Source organism: Jaculus jaculus, chromosome X, assembly GCF_020740685.1.
Source record: "Jaculus jaculus isolate mJacJac1 chromosome X, mJacJac1.mat.Y.cur, whole genome shotgun sequence".
Lineage (NCBI taxonomy): Eukaryota > Metazoa > Chordata > Mammalia > Rodentia > Dipodidae > Jaculus > Jaculus jaculus.
In genome coordinates, this window is record NC_059125.1 from 131,623,197 (window position 1) to 131,643,827 (window position 20,631).

Genomic DNA, 20,631 nt, shown 5'->3' on the forward strand with positions numbered 1-20,631 from the left:
TGTGGGAAGAGAAATGTGCAAACGCAATGTGTACCTTCATGTTGATCTCTCGCGCTGTCTGAGAGTAGAAGAAAAGCCTCCAATCTGTTTCTCACGTGGCTCTTCACCCACCTATGTCTTCTTATTCCTTAATTCTTGGTCGATAAGTTCTTTGAGAGCCAGGACTTGATCTTATCAGAGTGGCTGATACACAATGAGCAACCAGCAAATATTTTCGGAATGAATAAAAGAATGAATGGTCACAGAAATCATCACCTGCCTTTGGGTTTCCTTGTCTAGGAACTAAAGGCCCCAATCTGGTTATTGGCTCACACCTCCCCCACTCCTCAGGTCTTTGAGTTCAAGGCCAGCAGTGGTGGGAAAGACTTTGTAGGGTGACAATATAGAGCCCCCCACTGCCTGCTATCCAAAATGGAGACAATACTCTTTATACATGCCTCACCCTTTTTCTACTCTCTGAGTGAGATGAGCCAGCTTTTAAAGAAGAGCTTCTCCTGGCTTAAGTTTAGTCCAACCCAGACTGAGGAGTCCAGGCGGTCAAGGTCCAGAGCATCATCAGAACCAGAAGCTTCTGGTCCACGAGGTACTGAAGAGCCACGGGTGGGTGCCCGGAAGGGGTCTGCAGGAGCGGCAGGGTTTACGGGCAAAGGGAGGCAGTCCTGGGGTCCCCGGCTCTCTGAGCTAAAGAAGGAACGAACGCCGGCCACAGGCTGTACACTGCTTCTCCCCAGAGCCACCCCCACCTCGGACCCAGACCGCGGGAGAAACCAGAACACACCAGAGGTCCTGGGAGACCCCAGGCAAGTGGATTAAGTCTCCCCCACCCCGAAGATGATCTGTGGCTCACTGTAAACTATGGCCACTCTGCCAGCTCCAGACTCAGAGAGAGAGAGAGAGAGAGAGAGAGATGCAAGCCAACCTCAGGTTTTGTTTGGATGCTGTCAAAAGTGCTTTGCGCTGCATTCACTGGTAGAGATCACTGCCCGTGACTCTCATCTGTGCGTTTTATGTAGCAGTGATTTGACACTGGGTGTGATAGCTCCTTACTCTAGCAATATAAAACACTTGGCTCAAAGGGTTTCATTTTGGCATCTTCTTCCTGTAATTACTGTGTAGTTAAAATGTATAGACATGTGGACTGGAGAGATGGCTCAGTGGTTAAGGTGCTTGCCTACAAAACCCAAGGACCCAGACTCAATTCCCTAGTACCCAAGTAAGGCAAATACACAAGGGGGCACATGCATCTGGAGTTTGTTTGCAGTGGCTGGAGGCCCTGGCACACCCATATTCTCTCTCTCTGCCTCTTTCTCTCTCTCTCTCTCAAATACGCAAACAAATAAATTTTTTTAAAGTGCTGGGGGGCATGAGGGCACATGCCTTTAATCCCAGCACTTGAGAGGAAGAGGTAGGAGGATCTCTGTGAGTTCAAGACCACCCTGAAACTACATAGTGAATTCTGGGTCAATCTGGGCTAACTTGCAAAACAATACACACACACATACATACATACATACATATATATATATATATATATATACACACACACACACACACACAAAAGTGCACACACATATGTCATAGATCGAGCTTGTGTTTATTATGTGCATATTATCTATAAATCCTAAGACATGCGATCCTTATATCTAATAACACAAGTAAATGATATAATACTATTATATGAACAACAAAACAATAAGTTTTTTTTAAAAAAAAGATTGCATTTTTTAAAAAATTTTATTTATTTATTTATTTGAGAGCGACAGACACAGAGAGAAAGACAGATGGAGGGAGAGAGAGAGAATGGGCGCGCCAGGGCTTCCAGCCTCTGCAAACGAACTCCAGACGCGTGCGCCCCCTTGTGCATCTGGCTAACGTGGGACCTGGGGAACCGAGCCTCGAACCGGGGTCCTTAGGCTTCACAGGCAAGCGCTTAACCGCTAAGCCATCTCTCCAGCCCAATAAGTTTTCTCCTTCCTGATAATCTATCTTCTTAGCAAAGACAAAAAAAAAAAAACAAAAAAACCTTTTTCTTAAATTTGTTCTCAAGGGCTAAAATCTTGATATTTATATCGCTTGATTACAAATATATATGGGCTGCATTATGTTCTTCCCAAAAAGATATGTTGAAATATTCACCACTAATGTCTCAGAATGTGACCTTATTTGGAAATAGGGTCTCTACAGAGGCAGTGAAATTAAGATGACTTCACTATGGTGGGCCCTAATCCAATATCACTGAGGTTTTTATTGAAAGAGGAAATTTGGGCAGAGATAGACATGGACAGAGAGACATTGACTTAAAGATGCACAAGAATAAGATGGATATGTGTCAGGAGTGATATATCTACAACCCAAGGGTGCCCACAAATACCAGAACTAGATATCTTAGGCCCCCAGAGTCACTGAAAAGTGCAGCCCTCTGGTATCTTTTAAAAAATATTTAAGGGCTGGAGAGATGGCTTAGCGGTTAAGCGCTTGCCTGTGAAGCCTAAGGACCCCGGTTCGAGGCTCGGTTCCCCAGGTCCCACGTTAGCCAGATGCACAAGGGGGCGCACGCGTCTGGAGTTCGTTTGCAGAGGCTGGAAGCCCTGGCGCACCCATTCTCTCTCTCTCCCTCTATCTGTCTTTCTCTCTATGTCCGTCGCTCTCAAATAAATAAATAAAAAATTAAAAAAAAATTTAAGAGCAGGGTGTGGTGGTCCATGCCTTTAATCGCAGCACTTGGGAGGCAGAGGTAGGAGGATCACCTTAAGTTTGAGGCCACCCTGAGACCACACAGTGAATTCCAGGTCAGCCTGAGCTAGAGTGAGACCCTACCTTGAAAAACCAATATGTATATAATTAATTTGAGAGAGAGAGAGTAAGGAGGGGGGAGAGAGCGAGAGAAAGAGAGAGAGTGAGAGAGAGAATGGGCATGCCAGGGACCCTAGCCTCTATAAAAGAACTCCAGATACATGTGCCACCTTGTCCATCTGGCTTTATGTGGGTACTGGTTAATCGAACTCAGGTCCTTAGGCTTTGTAGGCAAGTGCCTTAAGCACTGAGCCATCTCTTCAGCCCCCCCGATGTCTTGATCCTGGACTTCTAGCCTCCAGAACTGGAATACAATAAATTCCTGTTGTTTCAAGCCATCTACTTTGTGGGACTCTATACAGTTGTCCTAGAAAACTAATATTTTTCTAACACACTGAACACATATACATGCCCCTTTACTGAGAAAAGAGCCAACTATATATAGTACGTTCTATTCCTTGCTCCAACATTAAATTCCGTTTGGAATTCGAAAGATGAGGGGAAATGAAAACAAAAAGACAGAAGTTGTCATCCAGGCCACTAATGCTAGTGTTTGATGTCTATAGGAGACAAAATGAGAACGGGAGATGCTCATGCAACTTTGGGGGAAAATTTCCTAACTCCAAAAGTTGTTCCCAGAAATAGATGGAACAGCTGACGAAGAACTGGAATCCTTTATCTCCCCACAGGGAGAGGCTGGACCACCATTTGTTAGGGTGGCTGGAGAGGGAATTTCTGTCCTCTCTATAAGAGTCTACCATGTTATAGTGGAATCCCATGCATGTGGTGGATAGACACGTACACATGTTGTACATATATAACATTGTGACCCATACATATACATGTGCACACATGCAGAAATTGCTTATATAGGTCTTCTCTTGAAAGTCTCACCATGCCATAGATTTCTGAAGCAGTTAAACCTGAGATGCAGATTCCTGTAATGCTGTCTATGTTAGACATTCATCCCTCAGCAAGATTTTCTTTATGACTACATATAACTATGTGTTGGTAGCACTTTTTTTTTCAAGGGTCTCATTCTAGCCCAGGCTGACCTGGAATTCACTATGGAGTCTCAGGGTGGCCTCGAACTCATGGCGATCTTCCTACCTTTGCCTCCCGAGTGCTGGGATTAAAGGCGTGCGCCACCATGCCAGGCTGTTAGTAGCACTTTTAAGGGAATGGTGGCATGGAAGAAGAAAGGGTGGGTCATGCCATATGTGAGAGTAGTCAGAATGCAAATACTGTGGAATGGAGGCATATACCTATAATCTCAGCACTTGGGAAGCTAAAGCACTTGGATCATAAGTTTGATGCCCGGATAGGCCACATAGTGGGAGTTTATCTCAAAGCAAGGAATAATCACAATGGTAATAATGTATAATTCCCAGCTCTACTTCAGGGTGTGTATGTGTTAAAGAGCATTGCCAGGGAATTTGGTGGACAGACAAGACAACCAATGGCATGGCCTCTGACAACTTTGCACTGGGAGATGCCTTTAAAGACCATATATATATATATGTATATATATGTATATATATAATTTTTATTTTGCAAGCAGAGAGAGGGAGGGAGAAAATATTACAGGGGTACTGGGGAAATATCAAACTCAGGCTGGCAGGCTTTTTTTTCTTTTTTAAAAATATTTTTGTTCATTTTTATTTATTTATTTGAGTGTGACAGATAAAGAGAGAGAGAGAGAGAGAATGGGTGCACCAGAGCTTCCAGCCACTGCAAACGAACTCCAGACATGTGCACCCCCTTGTGCATCTGGCTAATGTGGGTCCTGGGGAATCAAGCCTCAAACCGGGGTCCTTAGGCTTCATAGGCAAGTGCTTAACCGCTAAGCCATCTCTGCAGCCCAGGCTGGCAGGCTTTGTAAGCAAGCACTGCTGAGCCATCTACCTGGCCTCAAGCTTTTTTTCTTTTTTGAGGTAGGATCTCACACTAGTCCAGGCTGACCTGGAATTTAACTCTGTAGACCCACGCTGGCCTCAATCTCACAGTGATCTTCTCACTTCAGCCTCCTGAATGTTGGAACTGAAGGTGTGTGCCAACACCCTTGGTTTATAGGGTTTTGACATTTGATTGAAAATGATAGGGTTCTATTCCTTGGAACTACAGATCACAGAGACCCTATTACAAAAAATAGGGCAAGTGTTCAAAAGCATACATCTTTTCTATTTAACCTACAATAGAGCAATAGTAATGACCTTAAAATATCCTTATGCTTCTCTTTGCAAGTTTTGAGCAACTGTACAATTGAAGAAACCAGAGATTTTTTTTTGTTGTTGTTGTTGTTTTTTTGAGGTAGGGTCTTGTTCTAGCTCAGGCTGACCTGGAATTTACTCTGTAGTTCCAGGCTGGTCTCAAATTCACAGCAGTCCTCCTACCTCTGCCTCCCAAGTGCTAGGATTAAAGGTGTGTGCCACCACGCTGGGCCAGAGATGTTTTTTAAAAAGTGTATTTGGTCATATATGTATTGCACATGGCAACATACTTCAAAAGTATGGCATTTCCCCTTATTTTGGTTAACTTCTATTTGTATAGAGATCCCCTCTGCCAATACAGCATGTTCCCTCTCGTTATCCCACTTAAGACTTATTTGGGACTGTCTTGTAAGGTCCCCAAAGACAGGCACCACATGTTAAATGTGTGGAAATAAGGGCCCAGCAGGGCAGATGGCCTTGGTCAAGATCAAGGTTGGGTAAGTGAGTTTGGGCCTCAGGCCTTTCCATCAGCCTGCTTGTTTTCTTTCCCCCATTATGATGGATACACAATTGCAAGACATTATTATGAATGCATCATTGTGAAAGGAAGTCCTGCAGCGGCTTGGCCTATGGACTACTGCTCTAAGATACATGGGGAAATGCGCCTTAGCATCCGATGGCTGTTATTTAGGAGAAAGGGCAGAATTGATATTGAAATTGAGCAAAGCACAAGCCACAGCAGGGTTCTAGAAATAATGTTCTATCTCTGTGGGAAGGTGAGAGAAGCTCTGAGATGGCAAGGAGCACTGGGACAAGTGTAGGGCTTTCTAGATAGACCAAACTTTGAAAAGGCCAGGAGAAAGGCTGTTCTTAGGCTTTCTTGTGAAGTCTGTATCCCAGGCCAGAAGAATGGACCTGGGTGAGATACGTTGTGCTTTCCTAGAAAAGCCGAGAGAATGGGATGTGCCAGGACAAACGCTCATCCCATGAAAAGAATCTACTTCCCAGAAGTGCACTGAACACAGCAATTTCTTGGATCAAGTCAGCAGCTCTTAAATCCACCCACCCCACCCCACTGACATTGGGTTGACAGAGATGCAGGAGGGCTATTTCATTCCCCATGTGGCCTGCCTTCTATCAGGTTATAGCATTTTCCACAGTGGAAGAGCAGAAAGAAGGAAGTTTAGGGTAAATGGGTCACTTGGATATTTTGAAACACACACACACACACACACACACACACACACACACACACAATGATTTTCTTGATTTTTTAAATAATTTGTTAGTGTATTTATTTATTTTATTTATTAGAGAGAGAGAGAGAGAGAGACAAAGACTGGGCACACCATGGCCTCCAGCCACTGCAAAGGAACTCCAGGTGCATGCGCCTCCTTGTGCATCTGGCTTACGTGGGTCCTGGAGAATTGAACCAGGATCCTTTGGCTTTGCAGGCAAGCACCTTAATTGCTAAGCCATCTCCCAAGCCCTCCTTGATTTTCTTTCTTTTTTGCAAAAAGTTTAATATGAAAATGTACATGACCTGATTTCACATCAATAATAAAATAGGCCTTTTGAGAAGGGGACATGAATTCCTCTGAAAAACCACTGCTTAAACTCGTTCCAAGGCTTCCAACATGATGATGCTATTTCCTCGTATGACCACCATCCCAGTATTAGTTTTCTGCCCACTGGTTACCATTTCCACATATTCATTGATCACAAGATTCATGAAGGGATCAAATCCCCACAGTATTCCTTGGACATGTCTGCCACCATTTAAGTTCACTGATAACTTCTTGTCCATAAATTTCTTCAGCTCAGGAGGGTGGGTCTTGCTCATGGCCGCTTGTTGGTGGGATCCACACTCCTTACCACAGAGTTTGCAGCCGCTCCTTGATATTTTTTATAGAGATAGATAATATTTTTCTATCCCCTAAAACAAAACCCCCATTTAAAAAGTCTTCCTGGGCTGGGGAGATGCCTCAGCAGTTAAGTGCATGCTTGCAAAGTCAGCTGGCCTGGTTTCAATTGCTCCCACAGTGATGTAAAGCCCAAAGTGGCACAGCCATCTGGAGTTCATTTGCAGTAGCAAGAGACCCTGGCACACCCCCAATAAATAAGTGAAAATATTAAAAGAATAACAAGTCTTCTTTCTGGGCGTGGTGGCACACGCCTTTAGTCCCAGCACTGGGAGGCAGAGGTAGGAGGATCGCTGTGAGTCTGAGACCACCCTGAGACTACAGAGTGAATTCTAGGTCAGCCTGGGCTAGAGTGAGACCCTACCTCAAAAAATATCAACAATATTGCCGGGCGTGGTGGCGCACGCCTTTAATCCCAGCACTTGGGAGGCAGAGGTAGGAGGATCACTGTGAGTTCAAGGCCACCCTGAGACTAGAGTTAATTCCAGGTCAGCCTGGATCAGAGTGAGACCCTACCTTGAAAAAATAAAAATAAAAACAATATTAAAAAAAAACAAAATAAAAATGTCTTCATTTTACCCCTAAGTGACATGCAAAGATGGAAACTGAGTCCACACGTTATACAAGTCTGCTTGTTCCTCAGAGGCAGCTGTCTGCCTATAGAAAGACTCTCTTGCAGAAGGAAGGGAATGAACTTAATAAGGCACCACGCTAAGGTTCAATGTGCACAATCTCATTGAATTTCTAGTGCAACCTTATGTGAGCTGTGCTAGTATTAAGAAACTGAGGCGCAGACCGGTGAGAAAACTTCCTAAAGATACAAAGCTAGGAGAAGCAGGATGGGAAGGATGCACAAAGCTCTTGGAACATCCCTAATTCCCTTTCTAGTGTACGGCAACACGGGGAAGGTGTTCAAAAACAAGAGGCATGGGTTATGGATGGGTATAGCAGAGTATAAGGTGATAAGTAAACTACTAGCTTTTTAAGTGTGGGAAAGAGAAAAGCCGAGGTAATGAAGGAGAGACAGAATCCAAAACTAGTGTGGATAACTCCAAGTTGATATTTTCTTACACCTTGCACCCGAGACTTATTAAGAGCATGAAGTCACTCCCTGTCTCCATGACACATTTATTCCATGCACTGCATGCACACTCAGAATATAATCAACTTTGGGATATGCTGGATACTCAGACCTTCCCAACCTATGTTGACAAGGGAAACGTGTAAGGTGTCTATAAAAAGCCACCAGATATGGCAACTCCAAATATGAAGAAGGGTCTGGGAGCTGGAGAGATGGATTAGCTGTTAAAGGCATTTGCCCGCGAAGCCTGAGGGCCTAGGTTTGATTCCCTAGAACCAACGTAAGACAGATGTCCTTGGTGGCACATGTATCTGTAATTCACTGGCAGTGGTTAGTGGCCCTGGTGTGCCCATTTGCTCTCTCTTTCGTAAATAAATAAATTAAGGGCTGGAGAGATGGCTTAGCAGTTAAGCGCTTGCCTGTGAAGCCTAAGGACCCCGGTTCGAGGCTCGGTTCCCCAGGTCCCACGTTAGACAGATGCACAAGGGGGCGCACGCGTCTGGAGTTCGTTTGCAGAGGCTGGAAGCCCTGGCGCGCCCATTCTCTCTCTCTCCCTCTATCTGTCTTTCTCTCTGTGTCTGTCGCTCTCAAATAAGTAAATAAATAAATAAATAATTTAAAAATGAATAAATTAAAAAGAATGGTCTGCTCATTTAGCCAACAAAGTTTTCTGCGGGAAACAAGGGGATACCACAGATTCTACATTTCTCACAGAGTGGAAAATCACCTAGTCCCAATGATCCCCAGAGGCAGGGATTGGGTGAGGGGGAGGGGAGGCATATCAATAGCCATACAGCTGAGTCAGTGGGTGACGGCTCATTAGTGCTGGATTCCAAACAGTCAGAGCTGGGCAGCCCTTGTATTCGGACATGAGGTGGGTTTCCAAACCCATTTTAGGACTCACTTTCAGAAGAAGAGCCCACTTAGTGACGATGCAGAAAGCAACAGAACCAAGGCCCTCTTCATTCCTGCTCAAAATCACTAGTTGAAGGTAATGGAGAAAGGAGTGGAGCTTAATCCCCCATGAATAGCATCTTGTGGTTTCACAGGCTCTTTATGAAGAATCCTATATTGTTTGAGCCATGAACTTGGCTCCTATCAAGGGCTGAACAACTGTAGCACCCACCTGTTAGAAATCAAGACTAGGGTATTGAAACCAGAAGCGCAGGCCCATTAGAAGTCCCTGCCATGTAGTGTGGAAGGCAAGCCTCTCACAAATCCAGGGGCTAGTGTGGCATACTGGGGCAGAGATTAAAACAGATGCTCTCTCTACGGGTTGTTCAGACTCCCTTTTATCCCCCTGACTTCCTAGAGTTGAAATTGAATCACTTTTCAAATGGCATGACCCCAAATAGAGGATGGGGAGGCAACTCAGACACTCCTTTTTCCTTCATTTGCCTGGAAACCGGCAAGAGAAATTCTTGGCACAAAATGGAAGCTGCCTTGACGTTGGTCATATTTGTGTTACTGAGCCAGGGAAGGGAAAATATAACTTAAGAAATAGGAAGAGGCCAGGGAGACGGCTCCATGGGGAGTGAGTTTGGGCCCTCAGAAACCGCGCAGAACTGGACACAGAGCACAGGCGTCCCAGCGTGCCTACAGAGAACAGGAGGAGGCAGGAGAATCCCAAAGCCCGTGGGTCAGCTATCTTGGTGAATATAGCAGACACCAGGAGAGACCTTGCTTTGAAACAAGGTAGAAGGCAAGGGTGAACACTTGAAGTTGTCTTCTGGCCTTTATAAGTGCACCGTGGCACACGTGTACCCACATTTATACACACGGACACACAACACACACATACACACACACACACACACACACACACACACACCAGAAAGAGAAGCTGGGCATGGTGACACAACCTTTACTGCCAGTGCTTGGGAGGTTGAGGTAGGAGGACTGCTGTGAGTTCGAGGCCAGTCTGCGGCTATAGACTGAGTTCCAGGTCAACCTAGGCTAGGATGAGACCCTGCTTTATAAAACAAAAAGGAGGAAGGGTTGCTGTAATTATCAGGGAAATCTGCAACACTTCCCCAAGGGCCAGTTTATTGTTATTTATAAAAGCAATGGATTTCCAGGGAGGCCTTCTATTTTAGACTCTCTTCTGGGGATTTGGCTTGTGGGGGATGTAGACCTGGGGGCTATTTTTAAAAGCCAAGTTTTAAATAACATTTGCTATTTCTAAGTACAAGTACAAACAAGGGTTTGACTTTGCATTAAAATTCTATGAATCTTCCATTATAAAATGAGTTAATAACAGGCCCAATAATAATACTGGGTAGGGTTGTTGTGATTATGAAATGGAACTTGAATGGAAAACTGTTTAGCATAGGTTTTTGTGCATGCATGTACGTATGTATGTGTGTGTGTGTTGTGGTGGTTTGAACCACCACACCTGGCATTTTGTCTGGGTTCTAGGGATCTAAACTCAGGTCCTCATGCTTGCAAGTGCTTTCTCCAAACCATTTTCTTTTTCTTTTTCTTTGGATGCAGGATCTCATTCTGAGCCCAAGTTGCTCTGGAACTTACTTTGTAGCTCAGGTTTGAACTTGCCGCAATTCTGTCTCAACCTCTCAAGTGCTGAGACTGCCGGCATAAGCCACCATGCCCAGACTCTTTATTTATTTATTTATTTGACAGAGAGAAAGAGAGGGAGGGAGAGAGAGAGGATGGACGTGCCAGGGCTCCAGCCACTGCAAACAAACTCTAGACGCGTGTGCCTTCTTGTGCATCTGGCTTACATGGGTCCTGGGGAATCAAACCTGGGTCCTTTGGCTTTGCAGACAAACAACTGCTAAGTCATCCCTCCTGGCCCCCAGCTGCTTTTTTATTTTTATTTTTGGTTTTTCGAGGTAGGGTCTTGCTCTGGTCCAGGCTGACCTGGAATTCACTCTGTAGTCTCAGGGTGGCCTCAAACTTATGGCGATCTTCCTACCTCTGCCTCCTGAGTGCTGGGATTAAAGGCGTGCACCACCACGCCTGGCCCAGCCAGTTTCTTTAGTGTAGTTCCTGATGCATAAATGCTTAACCAGTGTTATCATTAAATTTGTTATTGTTGTATGTAGAGGTACAACTAAACTGCTCTTCAAAAAGTAGCATTCATAACACCTTTTGGATTTTTATTTATTTATTTGAGAGAGAGAGAGAGAGACAGACAGAGAAAGAGGGAGAAAGAGAATGGGCACACCAGGGCATCTAGCCACTGCAAACGAACTCTAGACACACGTGCCACCTTGTACATCTGGCTTGCATGTGTCCTTAAACTTGGGTCCTCTGGCTTTGCAGGCAAGCACCTTAACCACCAAGCCATCTCTCCAGCCCTCAGGACACTTTTTATAAACTCTTAATGTATTTCCAGTTAACACTAAACCACATCTGAATCTTTAAAATGTGAGTTACCAGAGATATAAATGAATGCATTTTTCATTATAACTAACACTTATTGAGAGCTTATATGTCAGAAATGATTCTAACAGTTTTCACATCATGGTTTCAGTTCATAATCCCCACAGCCCTGTGAAGTACTGCTATTTTCCTCACTTTATACAGTGCTTAGCAAGTCATACCCAAACTATCCAGCTAGTAAAACGCAGTCTAGTCTCATTCAACGTGCCATCTTTCCATACAAAAGCCACTGAAGGACTGAACTGTCATGCTTATGCCCAGGCATTAAACACATCTCAGGTAAGCCTAGGATGTAGCTCAGGGGCACAAGGCTTGCATAGCACGTGCAAGACCCTGGGTTTGACCACCAGCACCCCAAGAAAACAAACACACTTAAAAACTTTAACTTCAAACCATAAAAAAAAAACTTTAACTTCAGTATGGTTGCACATGCCTAAACATCCCAATATTGAGGAAGGTTAAGGCAGGAAAACCATGATTTTGAGGCTGGCTTGGGATCCACAGTGCGATCCTGTCCCCCAAACCTACACCCCAAAGAGCTCAGGTTTATTAGGTACGCATACAGACTTAAGCTCAAATAGTGTGGCTGTTGTTATTTTCTTGTTTTACTTTTATTTATTTATTTGAGAGTGACAGAGAGAGAAAGAGAGAAAGAGAGAACGGGCGCACCCAGGCCTCCAGCCGCTGCAAATGAACTCCAGATGCGTGCGCCCCCTTGTGCATCTGGATAACGTGGGTCCTGGGGAATTGAGCCTCGAACCAGGGTCCTTAGGCTTCACAGGCAAGCACTTAACTGCTAAGCCATCTCTCCAGCCCTGTTGTTACTTTCTTTCTTTTTTTTTTTTTTTTTTTTTTTTGGTTTTTTGAGGTAGGGTCTCACTCTAGCCCAGGCTGACCTGGAATTCACTATGGAGTCTCAGGGTGGCCTCGAACTCATGGCGATCCTCCTACCTCTGCCTCCCAAGTGCTGGGATTAAAGGCATGCGCCACCACGCCTGGCTATTGTTGTTACTTTCTATATCACTCTGGGTAAGTGCCTTCTCCCTCATATAAAACAGTTTTATAGTAACCGTGGCCTCACAGGACTGGTGGACGGAAGGGAGTTATGAGAATCCCCGTTACAGTGCCTGGCACAGAACAAGTGTCCTATCAGTGAGAGCTATAGAATGGGCTCAGGCAGACTGCGTGCTGTAGAGCTGAACCTCGTCCTAGCTTTCCCCTTCCTCTCCAGTCAGTCACAACTAGCATCATCAATCTGCCACTCTCTCTCTGGGGGTTGTTGAAAATTCCTGGCGCAGAGGTTTCCTACACAGACAAAATTTGGATATTCCTCCAATCCAGCCCTGTTACCACTGAATTATGGGGAGAGAGAGGAGAGAAGACCCATTGAAAGAGAGAGGAGAAAACAAACGTCTTCTGTATATTCCTGCCCTGGCTCCTGCCTGAAATAGGTGTTCGGTCAACACTACAGGAATGTATGTACAAGTGAATGAAAAAAGACAGGCGGCGGCAAGCAGGCATCCAGGGGAGGGAGGGAGGGAGGGAACGAACTGACAGCGGTGGCAGACTTTCCCTGAGGGTGCCTCCAGGAATCCTATCTTGGGGGGGTGCTCCCCTACCTACCCAACTATCTCCTTTTTGCAAAGGCCACATGTGACACATGACAAGGCCCCTGGGAGATATCTACCTCGAAGTTTGGGTGGGGGGCTACATTGCGTTTGGAGCACTGGATGTCTCACTGGCAGGCAGAAAACAGAGCTTCCTTCTAATGGTACTCTGGGGCAGCTCCTCAAAGCATATCCAGATATAATCCAATGCAGCGCTTGGAGATTTCCTTCTTTAATTTTTTTAAAAAACATTATTTGAGATGGAGAGCACTCCGGTGCCTCCAGCCACTGCAAAGAAACTCTAGATGCATGCGCCACTTGGTGCATCTGGTTTTATGTGGGTCCTGGAGAATAGAACCTGGGTCCTTTGGCTTTGCAGGCAAGCGCCTTAATGGCTAAGCCATGTCTCCAGCCCGGGAGAGTCTCTTCTTGTCTGGAGACCAAGCAGCAGTGTGTCAGGTAATGGATTCGTGAATCTGCCTCCACTTTTCATGGAGCACATGCAAGCAATATGACCACCAGGTTTTGCTGTGAGGGGTTTGCAAACAAGCGAAGACCCCCATACACACAGGTGGATGGACACGGGCACTGGTGAGCCTGCTAACTTCGAGGGGTCTGAGGCTGAGGAGCACACTCTTGACACGCAATGGCTTAGGGCTGCGGTTTCTCAGTGTCCTTCATAAGCTCAACTTCTGTTCTGACATTTGTTTCAAATCAGCTCTCCTTCCAGAAAACCACTACTTGAGGACACACATGTGGAAGATGCATTTGGCTTTTCCTGGGTGTTAAATATTTTATCGGATGTGCTGATTTTCATACGGCATTGCTAGAAAATTAATATACATTTAATCTAATTGCCTGTGAGATGACCTTTCAACACATACGCAGTGGCAAATTCAGATCCTGGAGGCTTGACTCTGCCTCCTGCTCCCTGTGAACTGCTAGCCTCAATTTCACCCCAATCCCCTGTTACCCACAAATTCTGCAAAACATCCTTTCCCCAAATAAAAAACAACAGGGAACTGGAAAAAGAGGGTGAGCATTCCACTCTTCATTCTGAAGTTTACCATTTTAAAAATACTTTCAAGAGAACCATTAAGCCAGACCTTTGTAACACATGTGACTTCTTGATTGCTTCCACATTCTCATCGCTTCTGGCTGGATCGAGTTCTGGGGATCTGACTCAGCAAACTTTCTTTTTTCATGGTTTTATCTCATTCCACACATGCGGAGAGTGAGGGATACCTATTTGTTACCCTTACACTGTTAAGATTAAAAAATAGGGGTAAAAAAACCAGAGCTAACTTCTGGCATGGCTAGCTGCAGCTAATACATGAGAGAAGGAGCCCCAGACCGTGTGTGTGTGTGTGTGTGTGTGTGTGTGTGTGTGTGTGTGTGTGTGTGTAACACTGGCCTGAGGCACAGACCCTGAGGGTGGTGGCAGCTGGGTTATGCAGCTGGTGCCGAGCAGCTGCTGGAAGAGGGCAGAGTTGAAACCTGGCCTTCTGTACGAAACTGACCAGTCTCACATTGACCCTGGATTGAATTTTGTCCACAGGTATATGTTTAGTTTATGCTTGGACTTCACAGCTATAAGGAATCCAGAGAGTGAAAGAGGGGCGCAGAAAGAGCTTTCCCCCATTTCCCATGTCACAGCATTACTGAGAATCTGGGGCCCAAAAGTAGCAATTCCATGCGATCTCCTTCCTCTCAGTGTGATGCCCTGATGGAACTTAGTGTGGAGAATGTCCTGCTAACAGGGCTTTCATTTAAACTTTAAAATGTTCTTTCATAACTGTTGGAAAGGAGGTTTGTATACATAGAGAGCATCTAGGATTTACCCATTTCTGTTTTTTTTTAAAAAAAAAATCCTTCCTGACTGTAAATCCTGTGCTCTGTAAATAATTAGTGGGTCCAAGAAGACCAACAAACTTGCATTTTCCTACCCCACAATTCATCGTTCTTTTGAAGCCCTTGGCCAGGGTGGGAGGAAAGGCATCTGCCAGGGAGGAGATGACAAATCGATGCAAACACACATATTTATTTAGTAAACAAGCTCAGCATCTTCTGTAGTTTAAAAATCTACTGTGGGCAAATACAAGCGCAGGCTTCATTTGAAGAAAAAAAAAATATCCAGCACTTCCCTCAAAGCCATTGGGTAATTGCAGCAGGCGAGAGCAACGTGCCACCTGGGTACACAGGAGAGCACACCTAGGAATCGGGAAACAAAGCCTCAGCTGTTCACCCTCGGGGTCTGCAAGTCACCCTTGGATTGGGCTATGAAGGGCAGAAGCATGGGAAGGAGACAGATGGCAGGTGGGTCCCTTTTCTTCAGAGGAATCCAAGGTCATCTCCTCACTTTCTTCTTCTCCTTTCCCTTGCTGACATTTAAGAAACACTAAGATGGGGCTGGAGAGATGGCTTAGCAGTTAAGCGCTTGCCTGTGAAGCCTAAGGACCCCGGTTCGAGGCTCGGTTCCCCAGGTCCCACGTTAGCCAGATGCACAAGGGACGCATGCGTCTGGATTTCGTTTGCAGTGGCTGGAGGCCCTGGCGCGCCCATTCTCTGTCTCTCTATCTGCCTCTTTCTCTCTCTATCACTCTCAAATAAATAAATAAAAAATGAACAAAAAAATTAAAAAAAATTATATTAAAAAAAAAAAGAAACCCTAAGATGGTCTGGAGAGGTGGCTGAGCAGTTCAGGCGTTTGCCTGCGAAGCCAAAGGACCCAGGTTCGATTCCCCAGGACCCACATTAGGCAGAGGCACAAGGTGGTGCATGTGTCTGGAGTTCGTTTACAACAGTTGGTATACCCATTCTATCTGCCTCTGTATCTCTCTCAAATAAATAAATAAAAGAAACATTAAGATAGCAGACATTGCACTGTGTTCAGGGAGAGGCAGTGTTATTCCCTGTTAGAGGGAAAGAAGTCGAGGCTCAGAGTACTTGGATGACATACCAGGTAGAGTATCCTTCAGAAAGAGACTAGAACTCAAGGCTAGATTGATATCCTCCAGAGCTAGTTCTTTCCCCACAGAAGGCAGAAATTCCCTCCTGAGCCTTCCTCCTTTGGACACTGTTATGACTCAGGAACTCCAGGAAGAAGCAGCTCTACTGTTTATTTCCTTTCGTCTTACTTTATCTTATTTGTGGCACTAAGGTAGGAACCCCACGTCTCATGTATGCTAGGCAAGTGCTCTTCCACTTCACTATCTGGATGGCACTTTTTTTTTCTGTTTGTTTTTTTCGAGGTAGGGTTTCACTCTAGCCCAGGCTGACCTGGAATTTACTATACAGTCTCAGCATGGACTCGAACTCATGATGATCCTTCTACCTCTGCCTCCCTAGTGCTGGAATTAAAGGCGTGTGCCACCATGCCTGGCTTGGATGGCCCTTTAATATTTTGTTTTTATTTATTTGAGAGAGAGAAAGAAGGTGAGAGAGAGAGAGAGAATGGGTGCACCAGGGCTTCCAGCCACTGCAAACGAACTCCAGGCACATGTGCCACTTTGTGCATTTGGCTTATGTGGGTCCTGGGGAATTGAAATGAGGTCCTTTTGGCTTTACAGGCAAGTGCCTTAAACCGCTAAGCCATCTCTCCAACCCTGGATGGCTCTTTAAATCCTTCATTTCTTCCCAGCCATTTTCATGGAAAGAAGATCTAGGCATGGAGGGGCTCAGGCCTGCAGGAGGATCATAAGTTCAAGGCCTGCCTGAGCTACAGAGTGAGTTCAAGGCCAGCCTGGACAACTTTGGGAGCCCATGTCCAAAAAGGGGAAAAAAATGTTTAAGAGACGGTTGGGATATCTCTTAGTGGTAGAGCGCTTGCCTAGCATGTTAGAGGCCCTAGGTTCAATCCCTAGTACGGGGGGGGGGGGGGGAGAAACAGTTAAGGGGAAGGAGTGGCGCCAGCAAGATGTCCCATGTTCCCTTTATCTCTTTATTCACTTGTTTGTTAGGATGGCCTCTGACAGGGCCTTGGGGCCTCATCAGGTTATTTATGACACATGCAGTGTTTCAATCGGGCAGGGTAGGGAGGGGCTGGGGGTAAAAATCCAGGTTGTTCTTTCCTTCTCCCTTCTTAACCTCCAAGCTATAAAAGGGGCAAGTTTCACGCAGGAAAAAAAAAAACACACACACACACACACACACAACTGTCAACATATTTCTTGTTTTTATGAACTGGGACAGTTTTCCTCCCTGCTTAGAAAAAAAAAATGTGGTTGACTCTAGAAAAGTCCGATTTATAAGGCTCTGGCTCTCATCTCCTCCCTCGGAGCGCTTTAAACAAGGCTCACATACATCGGGTATGTGCACAGGGACGTGTTAGGAGATGCCTTCGAATAGATTTTCTTTGGTTATGATTTGATTAGCTACCTCAACTCTGGCTGGTGTTTTTTTTTTTTTTTCCTCTGAAAACTGTTCTCACCTTTAAAATTCTGTAACATTTGTATCTTGCATTTTAACTTTTTGATTACTTCTTAAACCGTACATACTTTATGGAGCACAATGTGGCAATCCCAAACATGCGTATAATGCATAATGATTAAATCAGGACACTTAGCGTTTCTATCTCTGTAAACATTCATCATTTTTATGTGTGCTGGGAAACATATTCCTTTCTTTTAGTTATTTATACAATGTATGCAATCTTTTCAGTAAAATATATAATTGTTAAAAAAATATATAGCCGGTAACAAGTACCAAAATGCAATTAGGCAGGAACAGTAAATCCATGTGTACACATTTTTTCCCTTAGACCCTTGCTCTGTTCTTTGTATCTTGGAGTTAGGCCATCCATTAGAGGAGGCTAAGGTGATCCCAGAAACCCGCTGGAAATTGCTGGTGGGCAAGGGGCCAGCAGGAGGGGTAGAGAAGGGACCAGAGCTGATGTCGGGTGAAGTGACTATGAAGAAAAGGCTTAGACCAAGGCATGGTAGCAACGGGCATTGGGAACCTGGGACCTACTTAAAGATGGGAAAAATCCATGCTGGAGAAAGTCAGCAGGAGGCTGTTGGGAGGAGGGAGGCATTGAACCCAGAGCTGTGGAGAGCAGAAGAGCAGCTGGGGCGTCTATCTGGCTTAGTGGAGGACCCAGGGGGAAAAGCTGATTCAATGCAACACCAGACAAGGGAAAGTTGGCGGGTGATTTGTAAGGAGAGCAGTGTTCATTGTCACTTGGGGATTGAGCAGGGAACTCAGTCACAAAAGACCTGATGTCCCATAAGGGACCCGGGTGAGGATATAGGGGAAGCCTTGATGACCTTGGGGCTGAATTGTGTCCTGAGAAGAAAAGAAAAGGCAAGCTGACGTGTGAAGGCCTGAACAGGTTCGACTTGTTCCTGGATTGTACTGACTTGGAATATGAGAAACCCTCAGGAACTCCCACTGGGGGAGTCAGCGCTTCCTAGTGGGGAGGGTTTCAATGTGCATGAAGATTAAATAGGAGCATTGGGGGCCAACATCAAAGTCCAAAGTAGGGTCACCTCTCAAATCTATGCTCGCTCTCCCTACCCACTTTCCTTTGGAGGCAGTAGATACAGGTGAGGGAAACCTTGATTTTGTACAGATGCCAGTCCTTGATTATCTACACGTGGGCACTGGCACGCTAATCTAGCAGACATTTCATCAACCTACTGGATAATTTCAAGGGATCCTTGGTAGGTGGAAAGAACTCCCGCCCCCAATAATTTATACATGAATGCTGATGTCCACAGTTTTGGATGCTGAACATTTGAGCCTTGGGATTTTCTCCTGTGTAGGTGAACAACTCTTTTAGTTCCAGAACATTCCCACATCTATTTTGTCTTATCCAATGCCATAATAAATAGGCTAGCCAATGTTTTCCTGTTCTATGAGAGGAAAATCAATACAAATTAAGTTTATCTTCTTTCATGGGTGTGGTGGTTTGATTCAGGTGTCCCTCCATCAACTTAGGTGTTCTGAATGCTAGGTTCCCAGCTGATGGAGATTTGGGAATTAACACGTCCAGGAGGCAGTGTATTGTTGGGGGTGGGCTTATGGGTGTTATAGCCAGTTTTCCCCTGCCAGTGTTTGGCACACTCTCCTGTTATAGTTGTCCAACTTATGTTGGCCAGGGTCCACCCTCTGCTCATGCCATCGTTTTCCCCTGCATCATGGAGTTACCACCTCAAGCCTGTAAGTCAAAATAAACCTCTTTTTCCCAGAAGCTGCTTTTGGTTGGGTGATTTCTGCCAGCAATGCTGAACCTGACTGCAACAGTGAAGTGGTACCAAGGCGTGGGGTTGCTGCTAGACACCTGACTGTGTGGTCCTGGCCTTTTGGAGCTGATTTTCAAGAGGAATGTGGGAGGATTTGAAACCTTGGCCTAAGAGATGCCTTGCAGTGCTGTAAGTACAGCTTGAAGGACTATTCTGGTCAGAGTTGAAAGACCTGAATGCAGTAAGAACTATGGACTGTGAGGTTTGGCTTATGAGAGTGAGAAAGAGCTTTGCCTGGACTGGACTAGCAGTTTGTGTGAAAAGCTTGATGTTATGCCCATGTCCTGAGAAGTTGTGCAGGGTTGCTCTGAGTAGAAATGAACTGGTGTGAGCAGAGGGATATGGCACAGAAAGAAAAATCTTTTGGTGAACTGGTGCCCGTTCAGCTACAATTGAGAGATTACAACTTTTGAGATTGGGCCAGCTGACCTGCTCTGGGGCAACAGGAAGAATGTAGACTCTTTTGAAGGGGCCTGTGTGCCCAAGGAGTGTCCTGTTCTTCAAAGTCTGCTTTATTCCCCCCTGGATTAACAAATTGGCACCCTACCTGCTATTGTGGAATATAAGAAATGCTGGAAAGAGGGTCATTGAGTTTGCAACACAGTCTTGTGTTTTGGAAATGGCCATGGGCAGTGTGAAGCAGGTTTGCTGGATGCCTGCATAGAGACCCCATGGGGCCATGAGGATGAACCGTGGGCTGCAGTGGAGACCCAGTGGAGATGCCGGGACCATGAGATGGCTGCTGAGGAGCTGCCGGCCCCGGATGAAGTTTTCCAGGACTGTGAGTAGCCTAGCTGGAGGGGCGGAATTGGAATGCCAGAGACTTGTTGCTGGTTAGAATTACCAGACTTGGAAATTTGTCATTGACTAGAGTTATTGGACTCGGAGGTACAGAGTTTGATATTTGCCCTGTTTAAATCTTGTATTGCTTGAGTGTTTCTTTGCTATGCCCAATGCCATCTTTTTGCAGTGCGAATGTTTATTCTGTGCCATTATGGGTTTTTTTTAGGTTATTTTTTGGTATTATGGCTCAGTTAAAAGATCTTAGACTATGGGGATGTATGAACATCATTGGAATTGATAAGAATTATGGGGACTTTTAAAGTCAGATGAATGCATTGAATTCGCATCATGTATGGTTATCAGTTTATGGCGGCCAGGGGCAGAATGTGGTGGTTTGATTCAGGTGTCCTCCATGAACTTAGGTGTTCTGAATGTTCCCAGCTGATGGAGATTTTGGGATTAACACCGCTAGGAGGCAGTGTATTGGTAGGGGCAGGCTTATGGGTGTTGTAGCCAGTTTCCCCTTGCCAGTGTTTGGCACACTCTCATGTTGGTATTGTCCACCTTATGTTGGCCAGGGGGTGATGC

General features: G+C 45.3%; 2 protein-coding genes across 3 annotated transcripts in view; both read right to left on the reverse strand.

The window, feature by feature from the left end:
* Plac1 (placenta enriched 1) overlaps positions 1 to 20,631 on the reverse strand; it is a 65,624-nt gene that overhangs the window by 14,858 nt on the left and 30,135 nt on the right. The window lies entirely within an intron of this gene.
* Positions 6,616 to 6,846, reverse strand: LOC101600618 (small nuclear ribonucleoprotein G-like). The gene has a single exon (XM_045140544.1). It carries the CDS (start codon positions 6,844 to 6,846, stop codon positions 6,616 to 6,618), a length of 231 nt encoding a protein of 76 aa, XP_044996479.1.